General features: G+C 35.7%; 1 protein-coding gene across 4 annotated transcripts in view; it reads right to left on the bottom strand.

Annotated features, from left to right (window-relative positions):
- The window catches only part of Itgb8 (integrin subunit beta 8), an 84,839-nt gene that overhangs the window by 14,182 nt on the left and 45,303 nt on the right, over positions 1–25,354 (bottom strand). For 3 of the 4 annotated variants that reach the window (XM_010641093.3, XM_010641095.3, XM_010641092.3), the window contains exons 4-7: positions 14,954–15,200; positions 13,346–13,511; positions 12,667–12,825; positions 3,203–3,298 (exon numbers count right to left, since the gene is read on the bottom strand). In XM_010641093.3, coding sequence (XP_010639395.1) covers positions 3,203–3,298; positions 12,667–12,825; positions 13,346–13,511; positions 14,954–15,200 — 668 coding nt within the window. The remainder of the gene's footprint in view (positions 1–3,202; positions 3,299–12,666; positions 12,826–13,345; positions 13,512–14,953; positions 15,201–25,354) is intronic. The other variant, XM_033757139.1, reaches the window with a different exon arrangement.

Here is a 25,354-nt window from a genome sequence, read left to right as displayed (position 1 = left end):
AAGTCTTGATTCTCATTTTTTCCCCTTACCTCTGCCCTCCCTTCACCCCCTCCTCCCCTCCCCATCTACAAACACTTTATTTTCATCTTTTCATTCTCTCACATTTTTTTCTTTTCCCTTTTTGTTCTTCCCCTATGCATCACACCTTCCCTACACCTTTAGCTCCTTTCTTCAAATTTCTAAATGTCAGTAATCTTATTAGAATCTTATGCATTGTTAGAGAATATTCACACCAGGGAAACTATTTGGTATTTACACATGTGTGACTTATTTATTTCACTTAGGAGTATATCTTCAATATGTATCCATTTTCCTATGAATGAATCTATTCTCTGCACACGAGTGTCTTTGTGTGTGTGTCCATCCTGAATTACATGGTGACCTAACAATCTAATCAAAATACAGACCAGTTCTTCCCACAGTGGCTTACAGGGACATAGCCACAGGAGACTTTAGATATGAAAAGGATTCTGATGTTAAATAAGTTTGAGAAATTCTGTACAGGATGTCTCCCACTTAAATACTCAAAATGCACCTTTTCAAATTAAATTGGTCAGAGTAGGCCTGCAACTTGGAAGTAATTTAACATTATTGAATGTGGCATTTTCCAATGTTTCTTTATTTAGCAAACTCTTTTCTCACATAACAGAAATATTTTCTAGAGCGAGTGTCGCATAGAAACGACCTTTGGACCTGTTGGACCAGACAGAAGGAAAAGACAGTTACAGATGGGAGCTTCATGGGGTAGATGTTCACAATGGGTAATATTTAGTAATGCTGGCTGTTCCTGGAGAGAAAATGAGAATGAGCGGAGTCTCACAGATCTGCCTGAGAAGAAACCAGTCTGATTAGAGCAAAGAGCACATATTTATAAGGAATCAGATTATGAAAGGCTTGAAATTCATCTATACACTTTTTTTCTTTTGTTCATAGGCATCATTAAGTTCCTGCCGTATTTAGACACTAACAATTTGGTATCTCAAATCATAAGAAAAATATCACTTAAATTAACAAAATTCATTTATTCAACTTTTGTCAAGCACATACTATATACTACCTTCAATTAGGCCACATAATTTCCATTCTGAAGGATCTCTCAGGTATATAAAAGTGACATTTTCATGAACCCATGTACATAGAAGTAGCAGAGATATTCATAGATACTATTGAAAGGATTCTCAGCGAGCATTTCAGAGCAGGGGAAGGTTATCAGGGACTGCTTCCTTGAAGAGGCAACTTGTGAGCTTTGTCCTGAAGCATGAATAAGAATTAACTGAGTAATGAGAGAGAATGGCTTCCAAGTATGGACATGAAAAGAGGGTGGCAAGAATAAAGGCACAAAGGACTGGAAAAAGTTCTGCTTAGTGTGTGTACGTTCAGGACAACTAGAGTCATGGCAGGGGGTTAGCGCAGGCAGAGAACAGTTGCAGAATGAGGCCAGACAGACAAGTAGAGGCCAAGAGGTGTCATATGCCACGTTACAGTTTGGCCTTCTAAATCAGAGGGAGCTCCTGGAACCTTTTACTTTGCACACTCGTATGAACATACTTGTGATTTTAGTAGATTATCCTGGCAGCCATGTGTACAATGGATTTGGGAGACGGGTTATACAGCTGCTTCAAGCACACAGAAGATGGCTGGGAAAAAGACCCCTGGGCACTGAAATAGGTGAATTTGTGGCCCACACAGGACAGGAGTTCTCTCTTCTAGATCCTGAAGATTCTTTCTTTGCACACAGTTTTGCTAATATTTGCAAGTAGGGAGTAGGGAGAGATTCCTAGAGCCAATAATACTCTGACGAAATAATAAACAGCAAGGAAAGAGAGAGGTTTAAAAATCTGTACATAAAATTAACTATTAAGTATAGAGTTTTAGAGCACAGGATTTGGGTGGTAGAAAACTTTGGACAAAGAGCTAGCTTCTCTAAATATTTCCTAATCTTAAAATGGGACTATTAATAAAAGTGCCCTCATTATTAGAAATAGCTAGGATGAGTAGATAAATTAATGTTTAAAATCTCAATGCTTGACAGTAGTTAAGTACCTGTTAAATAAGAGCTGTTTCTATTTATGTATTTTGGATCATTTTATTAGAGCCACAGTGCTACTTCTGTGGATGTTAATTTGTTGTTACATTAAAAAATGGTTCTGTGCCATATATATTTTGGAAATTGGGATATTAAATACAATTTCATTGTACATTTCTACAGGAAGAAGTGATAGGATTAACATACTTATTAATAATTAGATGATTAAAATGCTCATAGGTATTAGGCAAATGTGTGAATGAATACCAGCTTTTTGGCAAAGGCAACTAACTCTAAGTATTTGTTGAGCACTGAGAGGTTTATGGTAAGTGAGTGAAAGGAAGAAATAAAGCAAGAAAGGGAGATGAAGACCACTGAGCAGGGATGAATAATGAAAGTTAGGGCAGCACAGCAGTGTGAAAATGATTTGGAGAAGAGAGACCCTAAAAGACTGAAAAGAATGTTGCAGCAAGGGCACAAGAGAGCGGTTCTGTGTGCTGGGCACTTCATGGCATTTCCAGAGAGACACTGCTGCCTGGCGTCGATCCCATCTGCAAGTCTCACTTGGCCCAAAGTATTCTGGATACTACCAAGATTATCCTCAGGCACAAAAGCTTTAAGTAGCCATCCACTGCAATGTTTCCTCTTGGTCCTGTCCTGGACAACCAGGAGTCGAGTTACTTATATCCATTAACTATGTCAGATCTTTTATGTGTAGCCTGGGATCATTTCTTTTCACTCAGTGAGGCCCAACCAAGTCAAAGGTTGGATACACCCTACCTAGACAAAAGGTAGGAATGCTGGTGGTATTGAAAATTAAATGGGTGTTCTCCAACTTTAACCTATTATAAGGACATGCCTACCTATGGACCAGAATATAAGCAGGACTCTGAACAGATGCACAGATGGAGTGTTCACTTTGTAAAAATCTTCTCCATCAATGTCAAATACCAGGCTGTGCTGATGTGTATTGAATATCATTCTCAAATAGCACATAGTACACACCCTTGGTTCTAGGTGTTATAAACCTAGATAGAGTTTGCATTTGAATGCTAACTTGAGATACTATCAAATATACTTTAGTTAGTACAGTACTACATTTCTGATTCCAAGACGAGTCCTAATTGCAATCACAATGCAAATATTCAGATTTTTATGTTTTGGGAAGTAACATACCTTATACCAATGAAACTGTTTTCCTTGAACTGCAAAAATGACATTAATGTTGTTGTCTATTAGTTTTTCTGAAAGTTGACCTAGCGAGGGATGTTCCTGTAATAGGTGATAAAATAAGATGGCAAGTGTTATGGTTTTACTAGAGGCATTTACATTATTTTCAAATAGAGCATCAATATCAAATTATTAAGGACACTTTTATAGGCAAAAGCTCTATAAAAACCCATAGCACAGAAATGAAGAGGGCCTAATTCAACATGTACAAAAAAGCCATCAAGAACCTTTTAAAAAATCAGCATGGAATCAAAGTAATGGAATTGAAAGATAATTTAATATTTAGAAAATGAGGGGCTTGGGATTTTGCTCAGTGGTGCTGCCACCTGCCTCGCAAGCGCAAGGTCCCGAGATTTCAATCCCCGGTACCAAAAATAAAAAGAAAGAAAGAAAAAGAAAAGGAAAGAGAAAAAAAAAATTAGAAAGAGATACATTAGTGACAGTTACATTCCGAGGCCAAAGTCAGTAACAACAATTGAAATGTAAATATATATTTGTGCATATGTATATACCTACAAACATATGCACCTACACAACCATATATGCATATATATATATACACACTAATATGTGCATATATATATATTTGATTTATGACATATAGAGTATGAATGCTCTTTAGAAGGAGAAAATGCTGTGCTCAAATCCTAGGTTTGTTACTTTATTGACAAAAGTTCTTGGTTCCATCCTCTGTTAACATGTGAATATTTATTTGGCTTCCCACGACTGATGGCAACATTAAAGCACCCACAATAGTATGTGAAGTATTTGGTGTAGTTTCTTGTATCCATTAGATATTCAAAACTAATAGCAAGTATGATTTTCATTTCTAACTACTTGTACATATATAAATACCTCTCAATTTATTATCAGTATACTTAATCTGTTATAGGATATATTATAGACCCGCTTTATTTTGATAGATAAAATATATGCAGCACCAGTTGTGGAACTCTCTGTGGTAGTAACAAATTACAGATAAGTAGGAGAAAGGGAATGAAGTTTTGTTTTAAGGGCTAGAGATATAGCTAAGAGTTAATGTGCATGCCTAAAATGTGCCCTGGGTCAGTCCCCAGAAGTGAAAAAATAAATTTGGGATAGAAAATGTGTGAAATTACAAATGACCGAAATTGCTATCTAAAGTTATATAGTTAAAAATGGTACTCTCAGTTTTTCTGTAAGTGTTCTCTGAGGAATTAAAGTGATTGTTTCTACTACATTCATAACCAGACATCTCCCAGAGTGATGATATCAAACTGCCCATCGTCTTCCTACTTGTTTGTTGGTGCCTAACTGCATGAACCAAAGCTTTTGTGACTGAGCCTAACTAGTATCCTGTGATTCAAGCTCAAATTGTTTCATTGTTTTTGCTCTTTGTTGCACTCACCAGTCTTAACTGTGCTTTCTTTGTGGGAAATTTTTGCTAAACCAGTTTTGTTATTAATATCTCTGCATTTTGGAAAATAAGTGAGCTTAGCAAAAAGTTAGATTGACTAGTTTCACTTACAACCTAAATTCCATGACCCACATACTAAATTTACAAATACAGACATAAGGTATGGTCTGATGTTTAAAAATATTACTGGCGTTGAGGATGCAGCTCAGTGGTAGAGTGTGTCTTTAGGATGCACGAAGTCCTGGATTCAATCCCAAAGAGAAGCTATATATATATATATCCTTCTATTTCTATATTGTCTATATTTGTTGTGGCAGCAATAACCTATATTTTCATGGGTTGCATTTAAATGTGATATGAAACCAATTTGTGAAAAAGGCTTAAAAAGTATTACCACATGGGTTTGAATAAGAACAGTTCTGGCCAAAGCAATTCTGAAGAATGTAATTTTAAAGTAATAAAAAAAAATCTTGCAACATAAATTCGCCAGCTAAATTCTTATTCCTAATAAAAGGCATAATCTTAAAATAATTTATAACTGTTTACCTGATACTAATAAATTAAAGAGAACAAGTCAAGGCAAGGTAAATCTAATTGTATTGGGAGTATTGTTTTAATGACAGCAACTACTTTTCAAATAATTTTGCTTTGACAAAAAATAATTGCAGCTTGCCAAACACTCACTTTCCTTAATTTAAAAAGCTATTCATATTATAAGGAAAATTTAATCCATATGTTTTTAACCAGCTAATATTTAGCTCACACGAAAATCAGTATTTAAAGAACAGTTGAAAATGTAAGCAGCTTTAGGAGCCTGCTTAATCTTGTTCCCCTTCCAAAAACAGGAAATCACATTGCCTAAGTGTACACAAAATTTAAATCTGGAATATTCTAGTTTTGTCAGAAGCTCATTAAAAAGATTGGTCAGACTTTTAAGCTTAAAAGAACACATGTTTCAAACCCTAGAGAGAAATCTGTTTTAAAAGAAAATTCCGAGTACCTTGAGGCAGATTTCTAAAAACTACAAATGTATAACAGATGTTTAAATAAACCGCCGTTGACAAGAGACCTATGGATTAATGGCCCTTTCTGAAGCCCCTTCCCCCTTCCTCCATGAAGCATATTATCTTTCAGGATTTTATCTTTTATGTGTTTTATTTTGCCAGCAGGAGAACCCATTCCCTCACAGCCAGCTGTCCTCTCTGGTGACGTCATTGCCCCTCCATCTAACTCCCCCCTGTCTAACCCATTCCATGGTGTTTCTCTTAACCCTGAAAATAATTACTGGAGATAACAGGCATGTCAGGGGCAAAAGGGAGAAGGTAAAGCAATATGCCAAGGCAGCTGCTAAGTCATTAAGGCTGTGGGAAGTAAGTTATAAATGTCAGAAGGAAAGAGGAGGTAAGAAAGATTCATTGGGAGCAATTTCGGTTAAAGAGATAACTGTGTTGAGATGTATGGTAGAAGTTTAATAACGTGTGTATCTAGGTGGATAAAGAGAAATGTTTAAATTTCTTTCCATCTCAGGTAAAATTAGTAATAAAAAGTTTGTGAGATAATTTAGAATTTGCAACATTGAATATTCTAATAATCTATTTAAACAACCCCAAAAACTTCAATGTCAATTATGTGGATTATATTTTAGAGTTCCTTTTTTAGAGGAATGAGACAAATAACATGGAAGTAATCTGACAGCAGAGATTTATTTACAGATGGAAATTTTAAAGTATATGTTGTCAGTCCACATCTACCCAGATAGCCTATTTTCTAGCTACATGGAGGTACAGCGGTAACTGCATAGACTAGGGTTTCTTAGCAGCAGGGGTTCTCAACATTTGGGAATGGATGTTCTTTGCTGTGAGGCATCCTGTGGAGTGCAGAAAGGTTAGCACCATCCCTGCATCTACTCTCTAGAGAGTAGCGCCTTCTTTCTCCAGCTGTGACTACTGTGTCTCTGGATATAGAAGTGTCCCCTAGTGGATAAAGTTGCTCCATCTGAGAACCACACCAAGAGCAGGAACTCTGGAAACAGACCATCTGGAGCTCCAGCTCCCAGCTCTGTATTTGCTTGCTGAGTTTTATAGTTTGGACCTTCGATGTTCCTTCCCAAAGGCCCATGTGTTGAAAGCTTAGTCCCTATCAGGTGCTGGTGGGAGGTGGTATAACATAGAAGTGAGACCTAGCAGAAGGCCATCAAGTTACTTGGGTGTGTCCTTGAAGGAGGCTGTGGGAACCTGCTTCCTTATTCTTGCTCTCTTTTGCTCCCTAGTCATGATTTATGTGGTTTCATTCTGTCATATGTTCCCACCACTGCCATAGGCCCAAAGCAATGGGAGCAACTTATCAGGACTACAGCTCCCAAGACTGTGAGTTATAATAAATCTTTTTTCTTTAGAAGTTGATAATCCCAGGTAGTTATTATAGCTATGGAAAGGTCACTAATACACTTTGTGACTGGGCAACAGTCAATATTCCAGGAATCCTATATCCATATCTATATCTGTAACCATACCCATATCTAACAGATATAAATACTATTGTCTACCTCTCAGACTTATGAGGCAATAAATGAGAAATGCAGAGACTTTCCTTTACCATTCTATAATTACTTCATCTGCATTTATTGTGAGCAGGGAATCCTGTCTCAAAGTTGCACTGGTTGGTGTCTGCTGCAAGCACTGCTGTACAAGGGAGTGTGAATGCGGACAGGATACTGATGCCTCAGTACTGTCATTCTCTCATTTACAGAACAGAAATGAAGCAGTATCTCATCTCCTTGGGATGTTGAGTGGTTTCAATACAAGATTACTGAGGGAAGAGATATACTGGGGGTGTGTGTCAGATATGCTCTTGGTGCGCTTTAATTGACTTGCTTTATCTATTTACCCTTTATAACTGGGCTTTCTGTGATTGGAATTTTTTTTGTTTTTGTTTTGTTTTTGTTTGTTTGAGACAGGGTCTCACTATGTAGTTGAGACTAACATGGAACTATGTAGCCCAGGCTGGTCTTGAACTCACAAAGATCCTCCTGCCTCAGCCACCCGAGTGCTGGGATTACAGGTGTGCACCACCACTCCCGGCTCATCTGGGGTTGGAGTTTGTGGCCCCTGCCCAAAACAGGCATCAGTTGGAATCATAGTACTCTGCTTACTGAAGGAGGGTGTGGACTACAATTTTTGTGAGCATTTTAAGAGTCATAATAAAATTTTCTTCCTAAATATAATTTGACCAAGACATCTAATTTCATTACAATATTACATTCCATGAATTTTAAAACCAAATTTAAATTTTACTGTGCTGCTATTCCATTCCTAGCTTTCATTTTGTTCCATTCCAAAGGCACCACAGAAGCAGAGGCAGGCTCCTCAAAGCCTGTTGTAGGTGATATCTGCATGCAACACTTGCTTTCAATAATAACAATAACAATAACAATAACAACAATAATTATAATTATAAGAAATCCAGCTAAATATTGTTTGCAGACATAATTTTCTGGCTACTTTTCTGATAACATAAAAATCATTCAAATTAGGTTTCATAAAATAATGTAGAAATTGTTGTAAGGTTTATAATTTACAGAAGATAGTTCAGTAAACATTAATTTGAAATTAGGCATTAGTTTTTTTTAATAACATCTCCATAAGATGTTATATTATTTTTTAAAAATTGCACATAGACTTAAGTCTTTCTTGTTTTATTCAGTGGCTTGCACAAAATAAGTGTTCAGTGAATTATTTTTATTAATAACACAAAGCTTGGAAGGAGAAACAGAGAGATATTTAACATTCTCTTAAGTTGAAGTGACAATTTCTTATCGTGCAGCAAAATAATTAACAAATATCTTTATTGGAGGTTTACGATTATGTACTTAGTGGAACTCTGTCTGATATAAAGATTAGCTACAAATATCTTTCAGACTCTGAAAATGTCAAAAACGTTTCTTTTGGAAAATAAGAAGAGCATGGAAATAAATGTAGTAAGTTATAAAAGCTTATAAACTCACATAGGAGGGTAAAGGATTAAATTATTTTAAAATATTCTTAAGCTCTTTTTTCATTAGCACTTCTAGAAAAATTGAATGTTACTTATGGCAAGAAAAAAAATCTTCCTAAAGAGCATACAGAAGTCAAGTATATGTTAAACAAAACTTTATGAGAAGAGGCACAAACAGTATTGACTATTTTTATCCATAAGGAAGTATAAGTCGGCAGTGATGCATAATATGCCTCCTAAAATTCCTCCGTTTGTCCTTTTAGTTATATGGCTGCAATACATAATAAATATACTCATCTTGGGGTACCGGTGTTGCTATCTACACATACCACATCTTGATACAATTCTGCCTTAATCATCTAAGAAGCTGATACATCTGCATCCCAGTTAGGCTGCAGGAAAAGGAATGGACTAGGAAGCCAGCAGTAGGAATTCTAAGCAGGTGTAAGAGAGAAAGTACAAAGAAGCACTGATTGTGGTATGGTTTGGCTGGGCACATCTTTTTCAAAAGAGAAGATGATCAAGAGATATAGAAAAGGGGAGGGAAAGAAGGGGAAGAGGATACGCAATTTAAGATGTGCTCTGTAGATGTACCAACTCCTTAGCATTGCTAACATGTACTAAAAAAGATGTGCATGGAAAATGAAATATCAAACCTAAACTGGAAGATAATAATAAATTGTTTGCGCTGGTACATACAGTAAGACTATGGGAAGATCCTGCCTGTTTGCATCTGTCTATTCAGGAGTAAGAATCACCCCAACATCTGAAAATCCCATTTATAAGGTTCACTGCACGACCTCCACATACTTGCTCCTTGGTCTCTTTTCACTGTGACTGAAGATCTTTGTGCTGTTCTTGGCCTCTGCAAAGGGTGGGTCAATGGTTTCTGGGAGGCCTCTGACCAAGGCTGGGAATAACCCTGGAGGAGCTGGGTGGGGAGGATCAAATTCCATTCCCTCAGTGCTAATAGCTTATCTTCTGCATCATTAACAATTTCTGTATTAGCATCTAATATTTTAGAAAGAATGTCATTCTTTAAATTGTCATTACTGCTGGGCAGGTTATAAAACTGCACTGCTGCTCAAGTTGTTTATTCTGGCTTTTAGTCTTGAAGAAAAAGACAGTGGGAAGTGTAACGTATGCAATAGTGTAGCTTCATTTGCCAACAGCCATATACAAATATGAATAATGTATAAGCAGAAATTATTTTAAGCTATGCAGTATCTTGTTTTGTAATTTATATAAGTCAAATCAGCTGGTTTATACAACCTTATATTAAGACCAAAAATGGCATGTTAGAAGAGAAATTATACAAAGAATCTCTTCTTTTTTGTATTTTTCCTACATTTTATTGAGACATTGTGAGAAAATGGTTAAGAATTCAGATTTTAATATAAGTTTGTGGTAGGTTGAGTTCTTGGTCTGTAGTTTATTCATGTTTTCGGTTGTCTATCCTCAGGCAAGTGTAACTTTTCCAAACTCCACCATTTTTGTTTGTAAAAGGCTGATAATGAGGATCACCTTATACAGTTGTTAGAAAGATAAATTTGATACTGTCTGCAAAGTGTTTGCTGCAGTGCTTCAAGTTCATGAATATATACCCTCAAAATGGTAGTTTTTATTACTCTAGGATTCATATTGACTTTTATGAAGTAGCTATGTATCCAAGCAGAACTGGAATTTAGACATATAAAAGGTCTTTTATCAATTATTCCCCATTATAGAGAAAAGAGTCAGAGTTTGGATCTCATTCTCTTGGAACTCATTCAACATTACTAGCATTGACTGCTGCAGATAAAGTGTTTGATCACTTGTCTAACACAAATTTTTAAATGTCGCCACCATAGCTAAATTGAAGAGGAAAGAAATCATTTTAAAATGAGCAGGTATATATGCTTAGAGTAAAGTAAAAGTAGCCTTTGATCGAGGAGGCTTCAGAGCAGTTGTATATCTTGTACAAATAAATTCATACCCAAAGGTTCAATATAAATGCTTCAGCCTCTTTTGTTTTAGAGTAGTGGTCCTAGAATTGGGAGAATCAGAGTTCCTATGAAAACGATCTTTTAAAACATAGGCCTGTGGTAACTGAGATAAAAGTATTTTAAGATATCAACATTCACATCCCTCCTTAGTTTACTCAATATATTAAATCAGTGACATGTGGAAGGCTCATTTCTTTAAATACATGGAATAATGACCAATAAATTAAAAGCAGTTCGTGATAGATTATCTAGTTTCCTGATATTACAAGAACCCAAACAATGCCTAAAATTCCACCGGAATTACAATTTATTTTCATAAGGTTCTATGACAAAGATATGTCTAAAATTATGATAGCTGGTTTTTTCCCTAAGGGATCCTCCTTAGATAAGTAACAGCATCCTTTCAAATACACTTATGGAGAGATGACTTCAGTGACTTGGCAAAACTTCAAAACAATAGTGCAATTTGAGAATAATGTCACTGTTATTTCTCCTTTTAAAAAATGCTTTTCTGTCTCTTAGTAGAAGAATTCCTCTTGTCTCCCTCTCTACTCTCAATAAGTAAACTAGACTAACTCAGATTAAAAGAAGTTAAATAGGAGGAAGGATAGACAGGAAATGACTAAGTAGAAGTAGGTGGATCTGTCAAAGCGAAATGAGGCTACGTAGAAGAGAACTAGCAAGAAGAATGGCATTAGCAGAGTAATTCTAAATCCTGAACTTTTAAAAACCTCAATCAAGCATTATACTTATTTGAAATCAAAATAGAATTGTTCCCTCGACCTTCTACAAGTGTGGCAGGGTGTTCTAGATCAGCTGGTGATGTATTTGAATTTTATACATGGAAACCACAAAAATTTCAGCATAATTTATGCTTCTAATACTGTAATTCCCAAACTATATGTAAGGTGCTTTGGAGCCCCATAGCTCACTTTGCGAGTGGCATGAAATATTTTAAGTTTTTAAGAGAAACAATAGAGTAACCATAATTGTCAGGGGCCCATAAACTACTAGCTGGAGGTTGGTCACAGTTTTATGACTACAGTGATTCTACTTGTCTAAGTAACATGCAATAACCAAGTGGATCCACATGAAAATAAATGTGGAACAGGAAATAAAGGTGGCAGTATCCAATCTGATTACAAAGTTTCAGAAGTTCTCATTACTAAATAATTTATTTAAAATGACATAAATATATACCTATATATTTCATTCATGTGTCTTATTAAGTTGGTTGGGAATGAACAGTTACGGAATATGGCCCTAACTGTCTAATGAACAGAACTGTTAGGTAATTCTTTCGGCCTAAGAGCACTGTGGAAATAACTTCTGAGACACTGAGGTCCATGATGTGAGAAAGTTTGATGGCTTCCATCCTGCCATTTGCAAAAATGTGGAAATAGGCCTTAACATTTATGTCAAGACTTAGCTAATCTGGGTGAGATATGGTACTATAAGATTATATTTAAACATATAATCCAAAGTCTATGTCAACCGTCTGAGAGCACTTCAGATCTCCATGAATCTAAGACAGCTCTACACAGATATAAGTTGTAGAGGCAGGAAGTGAGATGTAAAGTAGACAATCTTGCCTTGTTTTACTTTTTTTTTTTCTTTGTTCCTGGTCTCTATTGGGTTTCTACCTATTGGACTGTAACGATTGCTTAGGCCAACTGGATTTTTCTTATCACTACTTAATATGTTTATAGATATCAAACCTACAGAACTAGTCTATTTGCACAAAACAGAGGCAAATTTTGCTTTCAAGGAAAGGATTACAAAAAAGTAAGTTCTTGCATCACTTTTATTTTAAAGCATTATACAATGCCTTGTAGTTTATCAAAGAGTGAGTTAATAGATGTTGCCAAAGTATGATAACCACATACTTTATTGAGCTCCATACATTTTCTTTCATGGCTTGTCCTGGTTCTTTATCTTGCCCCTTTGGGTGATTTATGGTAAGAAAGCAGAACTGCCAATTTAAACTTGTACTTTAACCCCCAAAGCCAGCTACAATAGAACTATTGCTACATTACCATGGTTGTTGATTTGATGTAGACATTGTTTTTCAGATGGCAGTTTCCATCATTCGGCACCACTATCCCTGCCAATTTGCTATCAAGAGCAAGATGAGATGTCTGATCTGTCATCACCAGCAGCAATCTTTTAGCTTCTTTTCTCCATCCAATATGACTCTTAAAATAAACATGTAATTAGACCTTGTACAATAACATAGATCTGTACTGTGGTTTTGCCTCAAGTAAACCATATGTTTGAGTTGACAAACTTTAAGTCAGGCTAGCATGATCTACTTAAGTATAATCCTTCTTGCTTCATAAGTAGCATTCACATTTATTTGTACATCCTCTATTTCACCACAGTCATTTGACCACACTGGTTCCTGGCTGCAGATTTCTAGTGTTCCGGGGGAGGAGGGATAAGCCAGGTTGCAAAGCAGGACACCAAGGTCATGTGAGTGGGACAACAAGCTATTTTTGGTTTCTCCTTGGAGTGCGGTGCAAGAAAAGCGCAGCCCTTTTGGAAAGGCTTTCTCTGTATACATGTTCCTTTCCCAACTGCGCCCCTCAGACCCAAATGGATATCAAAATGAGTAATACTGGAGATGTTCTTCTATGCTATGTTTTCACTCCATAAATCAAAGCAAAAACAAAAATTCCAAATTCTCTGAGCTCCCACTGATGTGAAACTTCTTACCTCACAGACGGCTGCCTGAAGCATGGCATCAAATCCTCCTTCAGGGGTGTCTATGTTCCCAGAGATTTTTTGTCTGTGGACCGCTTTTTCAAACTCAGTGATATTTTCTGTCAGAGACAGCACATGGATGTATCCATGGGGAGGCATACAGTCTAAATTGTAGTCGCTGTATGGGAAAAGACGAAGTACAAAGTCTATATTGCCATGCTTGCTCACTGGTTCCAGAATACTACTAACAGTAAATTCCTGCAGTTGGTATGAGAAGGAAGTAGAATTTCATTTGCCAGGGAAATTTTGTAACTTAAAAATGTGCAAAATTATAAGTTTAATATCGGTGAACATAAGAGCAGGAAATAAGGGCTTTAAGGTTTGGTGTTCAAAAAAATAGAGAAGGTGAAACATGTTCTTTAATAAGGGTAAACTAAGGGCTTCCTGTGTCCTGATAGGCACTGTTAATTTTTAATAAGAAAATAAGACTTTTCAGCAGTTTCCTATCATAATTGGTCATGGAACAACTGAAAAACATTTTTGGGGAAATAGTTTTGGAATTCAGCCTAAATAGTATATTGTTTGATTTGTAAGGAAGACTATTACACTCATTTAAAAAATGATGCTCAGCGTGGAATTACTGTTGCCAATTAAAATTCATTAAATTTGCTTTGACCATTCCACGATATCTCAGAAAGTGAGATTACATCCTTAGATACATTCACCTTCAAGGAGAAGGCTCTTGAAACTCCACTAAAATATAAATCGATCCTAGCTTAGTATAATGGACAACAGAGTTGTTTTGGTAACTTGGAATATATAGTTTAAGGCAATCTGAGCAATTTATGGAAGTATAACATATGCTAAAAATTATATATGAGAAAAGAATTATACAGACTTATTTCTCAAAATGGGAAGAAAATGTTCAAATGAGAAAGGGAACAAGGAAGAGGGGAGAGGGAAAGGAAAGGAGGGACAAGAAACAAAGAATGGAAGGGAAAAAATGGAAACAAGTCTGTTGTAGATCAGGAGGGGAATGGGGTTGAAGGGATGGGAAGGGAATGGGAAAAAAAGAAGAAGCAAGAAATGTACAGGTACAAATTACCTATGATGAATGTTATCATTGTGTATACCCAAAACGTACCAGTGAAAGAAAAAGTAAAACGAAATGCTTACATTTTGCAAAAAAAGCAGCATAATTATTCATAATCATGATACAGTCTCGGAGAGAGAGAGACTCATCATTGGCAAGACAGATACTTTAAAATGTACTGAATCTAAATTCAATAACTTTGGAGCAATGAAAAAGGAGAAACACAAAATTTCCACAGAGATATTTATGTACATAATGCCTGAGGGCTGGAAGTTTATTGAAAGTTACTAATATGAGACAGGACATTGTGTGTGTGTGGGGGTAACAAAATGTGAGCAAATAATATTTTGACGAATGTAAAACAACAAACCCAAGCTGCACATAATAATTTTCACCTCCTCAAATATTTTTGATTCTTATCTAATATGAGAAAGTTATAAAACCTTCTAAACTCTTTACATATGAACAAAATGAAATTTCATAAGACAAATATTCACTTAAAATGATCCACACCAAAAATTAAATACCTGCACTGATTGTGAATCCTCCCGGGGTGGATGCTAATGTATGGTGAGACGGTTTTGTCAACATAGGAGCCAAACCCAAGGCGGAAGTCATGGGAGAATAATGCCATTTTTCTAGATAAATCATTTCCAACAGAATTTAATTTTTCTATATTATTGTGCATCGATGCTGATACATCAACAAGATAATAAAGATCCACAGGATATTTCTTCAGAGGATGAATTTTCATCATAAAATTAGCTTCAGCTCCTAGATCAAAAAAAGAAAAATATCATGTAGTTTTCATTTTATAAATCTCTGAATAAACTGTCAAACATTCAGCTGCATTTTAACATCTAGAACAAATGTCACAGATTTGTACATTATGGAGTCTGGAAGATTCTATAAGACATATAAAAAGCCAATTTATTAGTTTTCATATTCTGCAATGCATATCTCACAATTCTGTAGGTCCATCAGGAATAATAATGAACCAACTCAACATAAATGTTAAAGGGTATCATCACATAAACTACCACCCTAAGTAGCTAAAAAAGCATAGTGCAGGGCTGGGGATTTAGCTTAGTGGCACCACAATTGCCTAGCAAGCACAAGGTCCTGAGTTCCTTCCTGATACTGAGCAAACAAAACAAAACAAAAAATTGCACAGTGCAAAGCAGCAAGCAGCGTTCTGCTCCAATAAGGGTGTAGGTAGCTGCTCTTAAGGAATGACTGCAAGCAAACTAGAATGACATTTTAAGAATGAATACAGATGAGATGTAAAATCTCTGGTACTAGATAGTACCTTAGGGTATAGGAAATAATGAGTATTTCATCATGAATTAGTTAATGAGAAAAATGAGGAAAAGAAAGGTATTCAATGGAGGCACAACAAAGATCTGGAGAATATTTGCCCTACACGCAGTAAGGGCTCAATAAATATGTGCAGCAGAGGCACCAGAGAAGCAAGGCACAGACCTTGAACAAAGTAACTGGGTGGGAAGCAGTACCCCAATGAGAAATGTGTGGGGAGTTTCCCAAGGACAGCTGTCTGCAAAGCAATTTTATTTGGTTTTCTGTTACACTATCATTTGACACATGGACCTAAGTTATTCCCGGAGGGCCCTACAGAGTTGGTAAGTCTGTTTTGAATTTAACATATATTGGGAGAGTCATCTATTTATAATTTGTGAATTTTACTTTTTAAACAATAAAGCAAATGCATTTTAAGTCATAATTATTTGTCCATGGAGAATATGTTGCATGGAAAGCATTTTCTAAAATTCCAACTTGTACACATAATTGGTAGTCTGAGCTCCTTATTAGGAGAAATCCCTAGTGGACCAAATCATAAAGCACTTAAAAGTAGCAATGTTTTCTTTTCAATTATTTCACAAATCAGATGTTTTCCATGTGAATCACCTAACTATAAATTAGTAAAGTTGTAATGGCACATAATAATAATTACGAGAGAAAGAGGGTATTTATTCAAGCCTGATGTTCTTTACGTGCAGGAAACCCTTTTGGTGTAATTTTCCTACTTTGGCAGCTCAGGAGTTTGGAAGGAATGTATATAGCCCAGCCCCACCTATTCCCTCACCCCTTCCCTTTAGGAGCTGAGCTGCCTTTAGAGAACATTTAGTCTGCATATCTTTTGGGCCTGTAGTGGAAATACCTATCTGTAGACATGGAAATGTTAGAAACTGGTGGTACCCAGGGCAAGTGAATGAGAAATACACACAGAACAAACTGGACGGAAGAGTTGATGTAGAGGGGCTTGAACTTTAATCTGCATGTCAGTATTTTTGTTTGTTTGTTTATTTGTTTTTGTTTTTAATTTATAAACTGTGTGGTTGTTTTATTTAAACAGTTGACTCAGGCATATGGCTGAAGGTCTTAGGCACTGGCCACTTGGTATTTTTATTTTGGTGAATCACTGCAATTTATGAGGGTGCTGTCTAGAAATGAATGGCTGACTGTTTTTGTAGAGGCACTGCTAGAAGCAACAAACATTCAGCATATTGTGTGGGGCCTGAGCAAAAGTATGATTTGGTCACCTAAGCAAAACTGTGAGAGTATGTTTAGCATCAGCAAAATCATAGTCCTTGGAGGCCCAAGCTTTTCGGGACACTCCAACCAAATACAGGCCACACAGAGGACCTCAGCAGATACCATCTGTTTATACCCTACAAGCAAATTCTGGTCTCACTGGCCTCAACAAAGAAGTTGTGAGGAAGGCTTGACCAACTGTCAGGGTTTGAGCATATAGGCTACAATGGCTTGATTTTGAACCATCCGGATGCCAGCCTTAGCACAGGTACCTGGATCAGTTGAAGTCCTTAGCAGGGTGAAGGCCTTTGTAAGGTATAGTTTCAATAATGGGGGGAAAAGGGAATCTTTCCATATACAGGTCTTTTAGTCATTGCTGGAAAGAATAATAAAATGCTACTACTTTACATTGCAAGGCCCCTGAACTTCTTATGAAGTTCAAGCTCTAAGTATCAGCTCAAGATAGGTAGCCCTAGGTAGGCTGACCCCAAATTCTACTCTCCTTGCTGGAAGGAAACTGAAGGGGCCAACTTGGGTTACCAGTCCTTGCCCATGTTCTTCAGACATTTCCCACAGCCTCAAGCTGGCTTGGGGTTGGATAATTATGTGAGAGCAAAAAGTCTTGGAGACAGGTTTTCTGGGCAATGGTTTTTCCTAGTAAGAAACAGTTGAAATACCTTCTGGTATCATGGATAGTTAGTTCATAGTGGAGTGCCACCAACAGAGGGCTCAAAGGCCAGAGGATGTAAAAGCTATGGAACATATCTGTTCATAGACAAACATATCTAAAAATTAGACTTAATATTTGTGTCAGTCACCATTGTGGAGTTATTAGCAAAGTAGTTATGGCTTTGATGCTAGTTTTAAAAGCTATGCTGAGGTAGATTGTGTTTATAGATTCTATAAAGCAGGCAAGGAATGAACTGATATAACCAAGAAAAAATCACATAAGCTTCACCTAAGTACTATCAAGTCCCTGATAATATCTTTAGGAGCTGTCTTTGGACTGGAGCACATTCTTAAATCTGGAAACATAATTTGGTCTAAAGGAACTGCTAAACAGCCTGGGATTGGCTTGTTTTTAAATTGATTTGGTAGGGGCCTGTGCTGTGATAATCCTGTATATTCCATTAACTGTAAAATCTCTTAAAAAGTGAGACGTATAGGGTCCCACAGTGAAATTCAAATTGAATTAAACTGTTAAAATGTTGGAAGAACTATTTATCTCCCTTTAAAAATATTCAAGATTTAGCTAAAGAAAGATCTCAGTCTCAACCTGGTATCAAGAATACATGCAAATACTGAGATAAAGCAGATTGAAAAGATGGGGATGAAAAGCTTGGATTAAAAAAAATACTCACCTAGGGCCAGGGATTTGGCTCAGCGGTTCGGTGGCCTGCCTTGCAAGTGCAAAAACCCGAGTTCAATCCCTGGCACCAAAAACAAAAAAACAAAAAACCTCACCTAGTCAGATAATTTGATAATGGACTTTAATTCCTTCCCACATTCATTTACATATTGGTGTGTTGCATATCTTTTAATTTTAATCAAAAGATTTTGAGCTTCAAATTTCTTGTGATGTTTAAAATGATGTGAGGTTTGTGCTGCAATTCTGGGAATTTTAGAATTTTATTATTTGAATATCTGAACATTTTTGTAGAATCTCATTATGAAACCACTACACTGGATAAGGCACACAGGTGTAATTTGGGGTGATACATATTTACAAGGTAATTTTATCTAAAGAATTTCATTAAAGTCTTACAATCCACGTTCAACTTATGTCTCTTATGACTTTAAAACTATCTGGAATATTCCAACCGTCAGGTTTTAGTACAGTGTATCCTCCACATATCCCGAGTTATAAGGTGCCGTGGACTCATATTTAAATTGGATTTTAATAAAGGATATAAAAGTCAGTGTGCCCTTTTTACTTCACATGAAGTTAATTATAGCTGCTCTTGTAACTTTGGGGACTGGAGATGTTAGAGATAAAGGGCGATGATTACTATATTTTCGTGTCTCATATCTTTAACAGTCACAGAAAATAATGAGTAATTTTCTATGATGAGAATGAGATTCTGGTGATGACTCAGTTCTTTTTTTGTTTCATGTTCTTTTTTTACTATGATACTGGTACTTCCTTCTTTTCAAAGCTTTCTATTTTTGAAAGCCAGGTAAATGTGAATAATCTGAGTGTGTATTTATGTGAATTTCTTTAAAATATATTCATATTCTCCTGGATGTAGTGCTTCCCAATTTTCCTTTTTTTATTTTATTTTATTTTTTTGGAGACAGGGTCTCACTATGTAGTTGAGACTGACCTGAAACTCACTATGTCGCCTAAGCTGGCCTCGAACTCACAGTGATCCTCCTGCCTCAGCCTCCCGAGTGCTGGGATTACAGGCCAATTTTCCTTTTTTACCTTGGGGTTTGAATCATAAAATCCAGATATATTTTTATGCATTTAGTTCTTCTTGGTATTTTCTTGGATAATTTCCATGGTTTTTTCATTTGTCTTCCTCTGTAGTTCCTTTTTCTACAATCACTGTCTATACAGTGGAGTCCATCTTTTTGAAGCTTAAAATTTTTTATGACACTGTTTGCTTAAAATATGCCAGTAGCTCTCCATCAATAGCTAAGGTTCAAATGACTAAACAAGATTAAATAAAGTGCCTAATAATCTTGATGCTACCTGCATATTTAGTTCTACCAATACAAAACTACATTTTTTGTAAATGCCCCCTCTTACACGCCACAAGTACACATTCCCATGCCTTCCTTATGTTCTTTCCTCTGCCAGGGGTGTTCTGACCTCCCTTCTTCATGTAATTACCACTTCAAGGCGCTGCTCAGTAATCTGCTCCTTTCTGGACTGGGCAGATGTCATACCCCCATGTTTCCATGGCAATTTCCACACTATTATATATACCATATAATTATGAGACTCCAGACAAGGTATCTTTATCTTCTGCTAGTAGCTAAAAAGTACGATAGGAGGTAGCTTGGTAGAATCATTTAGCATAGTATATGGTCTATAGTAAATACATGTATATTAGTAATTACTACTGTTACTATTCCTAGAGTAGAATCTAATCAGCAACATTAGAGTAAGAACTGTTTCTTCACCTGTAAGCCCCTGTGTTTGGCACATGCATTGTCCTCACTAGGTAGTTATTCAATAACTACTCGTGCTTGAAACACATTTTGGCGTGGCATTTCAAAAAGCCCTGGAAGAAGCTGGTATCTAGAACTTCTTTCCCATAATGCAGGAAATTTAGTGTTTTTTTTTAAAGAGAAAAGAGTATCAGGTGGTCCCAAAATGTTCAGGGTGCTCTATGTATTATCTTCAGGCGCTCTCTCTCTCCTCATTATCTTTTTCATTTCAGAGGGATCAGATCCTTATTTCTTTCAATTAACTTCAAAGAGAGGAAGTAAGTCTGTGACATAGAATGAGAAATTGCCGTTGGAGGGACATTGACGACCTACTTCTAACCAAAGCTCGTGATTGGTTTGAACAGCCCAAAGAAACAACGGGGTTAGAATGAGTGTCAAACAGCTCGGATAAAGATGTGAGCATCTCTAATGTACTGGCAACAACAAACATGACGAGGCACTAAGAACAGAGTGGAAAAGTGTTCTGCAGAAGATGAAATTGAAAAACCATAACAAAATGCAAAAAACTTTAGGAGGAAGAAAGAGGGGCTGATGTTTACTCATTATATTTGAGTAGGGGAAGGGAAAGTTCCCCCAAATAGGACTCGTTTAAGACAGCAAGACACAAACTCCCACCCATTTATAAATCTGGGGGGGGGATTGAATAGGATGTGTGCCAGGAGCTGGAGTTAAAGTGTTGGCTTTTTTAAAAAATTCTGAAATGAAGAAAGAATAGGCATCTTGAAAACACTTACATTTAAACTTAACTATACTAAATTAAAGACATTTTCCTTATAATATTAAAATCAAGCAAGTGTGCAACATTTTCTTAAATTAGTACAGTATAGGCTATACCAATCCTTATCATATACAGTACATTGTATTACTTCTGAAATAAAATTAGAGAATTTCCTTCTCTTCCATCTTCCTAAAGATTAAATCTCATTGTTTTTAGACAACATCAACTAAGATCATTAATTTTTCCATAAAATTTACAGGTAAATTTCTAAAATTTTTTAAAGAGTAAAAAGTAAAAGAAAATGTCATTTTCATTTTCATTTACAATATTCATTTTTTGGGGGGGTACTGGGGATCAAACTCAGAACCTTGTAGTTGGGAGGCAGGCGGCAGAAGCACTGAGCTAAATCCCCAGCCCTATAATATTCAGTTTTAAGTATAGTCCTACAACTCTTCTTTAGAGGAATCTAGTCAGTGTATATTCTTTAAAAAGTAGCCATGATGAATTAAAAACTAAGAGACACTATATTGCACACCATGAATTTTTATCAGATAAGAATAACTTGATGATTTATAAACAGATCAAAGTTAATATTAGAATAAGTAAATTTTATACTTTTGCATTATACCAAGTCTTCAACTACTGTATGACTCAGGAAAATGCTTTCATACCCTGGAGTCATGTCCCATATAACTGGAACATGGAGACCGTTTATATCATGGTAGGCCCCAAAGCTGGTATTGTCAAAACTCACGGTTCAGTTTTTAACTTAATTTAATAAGTATTTGGGGATTATAAAATGCAGTTCTGCCATTAAAGAGCGCACAGCTATGGTGGAAAAATGATTTATTCACTTTAGACAATTAGGATAATTTGCATACAGTCATTCAATTAGTGAGAAATGGAATAAAATGAAGGCTCACAGTGACTAAAACAAAATCAAGCATTTCTCATTTCATTTTTTTACTCCTTCAATCGCATCCATACTGACTTCGCTTTCTATCTCCTATTGATGTCTCCAACACTCTTCTGTCTCTGTAGTTGTTCCCTGAGCTTCAGCCTCAAGTAGTCCCACTTGGAACAGAACACCAGTTCCTGCACTGAGGGCAGTGTTCCCTACCTTTCTGAGTTACTTGAGCCAAATTCCAGGAGTCCCTCAACCACCTGTCACCAACCCTAATGATTCCACCTTCCCATCCTTTCTCACATCCGTCTGGTTTCCTCTTGCCTCACATCTCCATCATTTTTTGTCTACAGCACTGAAACCTTTTCCCAGCTTTTGAATTATGAATCTGCAGTTTCAGAAGAACTAGAACATCATTGTATCTACAAAGGGGGAAAAGCCAATTTCACTGAAGTGTATACATTCAATGTAACACATGAGTAGAAAAAAATGGATCAGATTTCAAATCTCAAATATTTTCAAAACTCAAAATACAAATAAAAGGCAAAATAAAAATATAGACAATAGCAAATATGGAGACAGGTTTTTTTCGTGTGGAAAGGGCATCAAGAAATGGAGGGAAGGGTGAGGGAGCAAATGGAAAGGAGATGAAAAAAGAAATAAGATGCGTTATGTACACATCCCAACGCCCCACAAGGAAAGTAACCTTATGCACTGCAAATATGTACTAATAAAAATAAGAAGTGAAAAAAAAATGGGCAAAACATTTTAAGGGTAGAGCCATATCCATTAAAGGTAAATAATATATGATAAGCTTTTTGTATGATAATCTGCTGAAACTTAGCATTTAATTAAAACAGACTTTTTTATGAAGAGCAAAATCACACTAATAAAAGACAAAGATGGCTCATAAACTTAGAAATATGTTCAAGTTTTATGGAGTTAGGAAAAAGGCAAAGAAAATAAATAATGGGTTAGTTACAATTAACAAACTGAAGATATTAAACATGAAAATAGGCAAGGTTGACTCATGTAAGGCTAAACTGGATCTCAGTATTTCTTGTGAATTATATGGAACTAAACCTAAATAAATTTACATACGTTTGGCTTAGTGCTATGGTTTGGATCTTAAATGGTAGATATGTTGAAGGCTTCAACTGCTAAAGGCTGGGCTAAGAGGCAGTGAGACTTCTAAGAGGAGGGGCCTAGTTGTGGAAGTTCGGTGATTGGAGGATGTGCCCTTGAAGGCCATACTGGGACCCTAGTGCCTTCCTGTTTCTCTCTCCTTGTGTCATGGCCACCTTGAGATAAATTAGTTTCCTAGGCCACATGTGTTTGCCATGATGTACTTACTGCTTTGCCACAGGCCCAAAAGCAACAGTACTAAGCCACCATGGGCTGAATTGTCTGAAATCAATGAACCAGAATCCATCTTCCTTTTAAGTGGATTTTCTCAAGTATTTTGTCACTGTGATGGAAAGGTGACTAACAACTAACAACTAACAACTAATAACACATCTGTTCTAGCAGTGTATCCTACAGAAATATGCTGTGATGTTTAAAGATACATGCACAATGAGTTTCAATTCGTTAAAAAACTGCATTGGAATTTATTGAGTCACTTGAACTTTGATATATTTATAAAAGCTGTTTACAGAGAACTGTTGTTGTAGTATTTTTCTATTCTGGAATATTAAATCATTCTCCTTGTATTCAGATTTTCTTTTAGGTAGCACAATGGGTCCTATGCATTTTTCAGTAAAAGTTTATTCCTAGACAGTTTACATTTTAAGTTGTTCTTATGAGTTCATCTTTTTTTATTATCTTTGATATTACATAAAGAATTTATTGATTTTTTTAAAACAATAAGCAATAGCAAAAATAACTCAAAAGTACTTTGATTTGTTTGGACTTCAGAGTTAAATATATATTGATATATTTTGATAATTTTGCTTTATCTTTTCAAAATATTTATGACCCTTATGGAGCTTTCTTATCTAATTGTGTTTAATGAAGGCATTTCAGAATAATTTTAACAGATATATTACAGCAGTAGTCTTTAATTTTAGTGCCAGGAATGAGCATGAATTTTATTAAATGATTTTTAATTTATCCATTGAGATAACAATATGCTTTATCTATTTTTTCAGACTGAGATAAAAATATATTAATTGCAAAAATAAAATACCTTTGCTTCATTAATTTAAGCTAATTTGTTTTGTGATGTTGCTTTTAGTATGTACAATCTAATTTGATTTACTAAAATTTTATTAAAGATTTGATAGTAGGATTATACTAACCTTGTAACAACTGAGTAAATTCTCGGCCTTCTCTAAGTCTATTTTATTTATAAGAAATGAAGACAATATGTTCCTTGAATGTTTGAATGTAACACTTATTACCATGAAAACATTTAGAAATAATGTCATTAAGGGTATGCTTATAATTTATAATTATAAATATTTATAATTTTAAAGCTTCTGTATATTTTAAATGTCTCTGGAATCTATGTATGTATGTATGTATGTATTTATTTATTGGTACCAGGGATCAAACTTGGGACCTTGTGCTTGGGAATGCAGGCAGTGGAACCACTGAGCTAAATCCCAGCCCTGGAATCAATTTTAGACATATATATTTTCCCACAAATTGTCTATATTATCAAGGTTTAAACATTTTATTACATATTTTGAGGGTTTATATTTTGTTAAATTTTTTTTAAATACTTGTTTTTGTGGTTATTGTTTACATAACTAGGTTGTTTTTGTCCTCTTTTTTTAATTAGATTTTCCCTAATTTATTTATTTTATTGGGCTTTACAGAGAATCAGCTCTTGAATCTATAAATTAATTTGGACTTTTTGTTTTTATTTTGCATTTCATTAATTTTCTTGTTTATATTTTTACTTTATGAACTCCTTCCCTTTGCTTTTTATGGTCATTTTTATTTTTGCTACTCCTATTTTGCTGAAATATTTCACCATCAAATATTAAGGTGTGCTTTTAAAAATTCCCTTAATATGAAGAACTTGTTGAAAGAGAATGAAGAATGGAGAGATAGGAGTGTAGAACACTGGAAGAAAGATTTGTACTAAAGATGAATTAATAACTTGCCCTCAAATTCAAGTGTGCTATCTCTAGACACACTAGAGTCAATATTGAAATATAACCAAGTTATGTGTATGCTACTCTTCCATATTAATACAACTTTAAATAGGCAGTGGCCTGGAGTAAAACCCTAAAGACTCTTGTGGATGAACAGTGGGAAAGGTACCAGATGAAAGAGTTGCTGGGGATATGGAAAGTTATAAGAACTTGGAGGATTTAGAAATAGTCTAGGAGAAGACCTAGGTTACACTCAGGTAGATCAGAAAAACTGGCATAATGAACCGATTAGAATAACAGGAAAAGAAAAAATAAGAGAAAAGAAAAAAAAATGGAAACAAAGTCTTTGTAAATAGGGAAGGGTGGAGGGGGTCAAGGGGGGCCAGCGGAATGTGGATAAAACAAGAACCAAGACCTGTCATGTAAGGGCACAAGATACCAGTGATGGATGTAACTGTACTGTACTTAAAAT

Source organism: Fukomys damarensis, unplaced genomic scaffold (genome assembly GCF_012274545.1).
Source record: "Fukomys damarensis isolate Sample0158 unplaced genomic scaffold, DMR_v1.0_HiC HiC_scaffold_4, whole genome shotgun sequence".
NCBI lineage: Eukaryota > Metazoa > Chordata > Mammalia > Rodentia > Bathyergidae > Fukomys > Fukomys damarensis.
The sequence above is the reverse complement of the archived record's forward strand: the minus strand, read 5'-3'. Positions and strand labels throughout refer to the sequence as shown.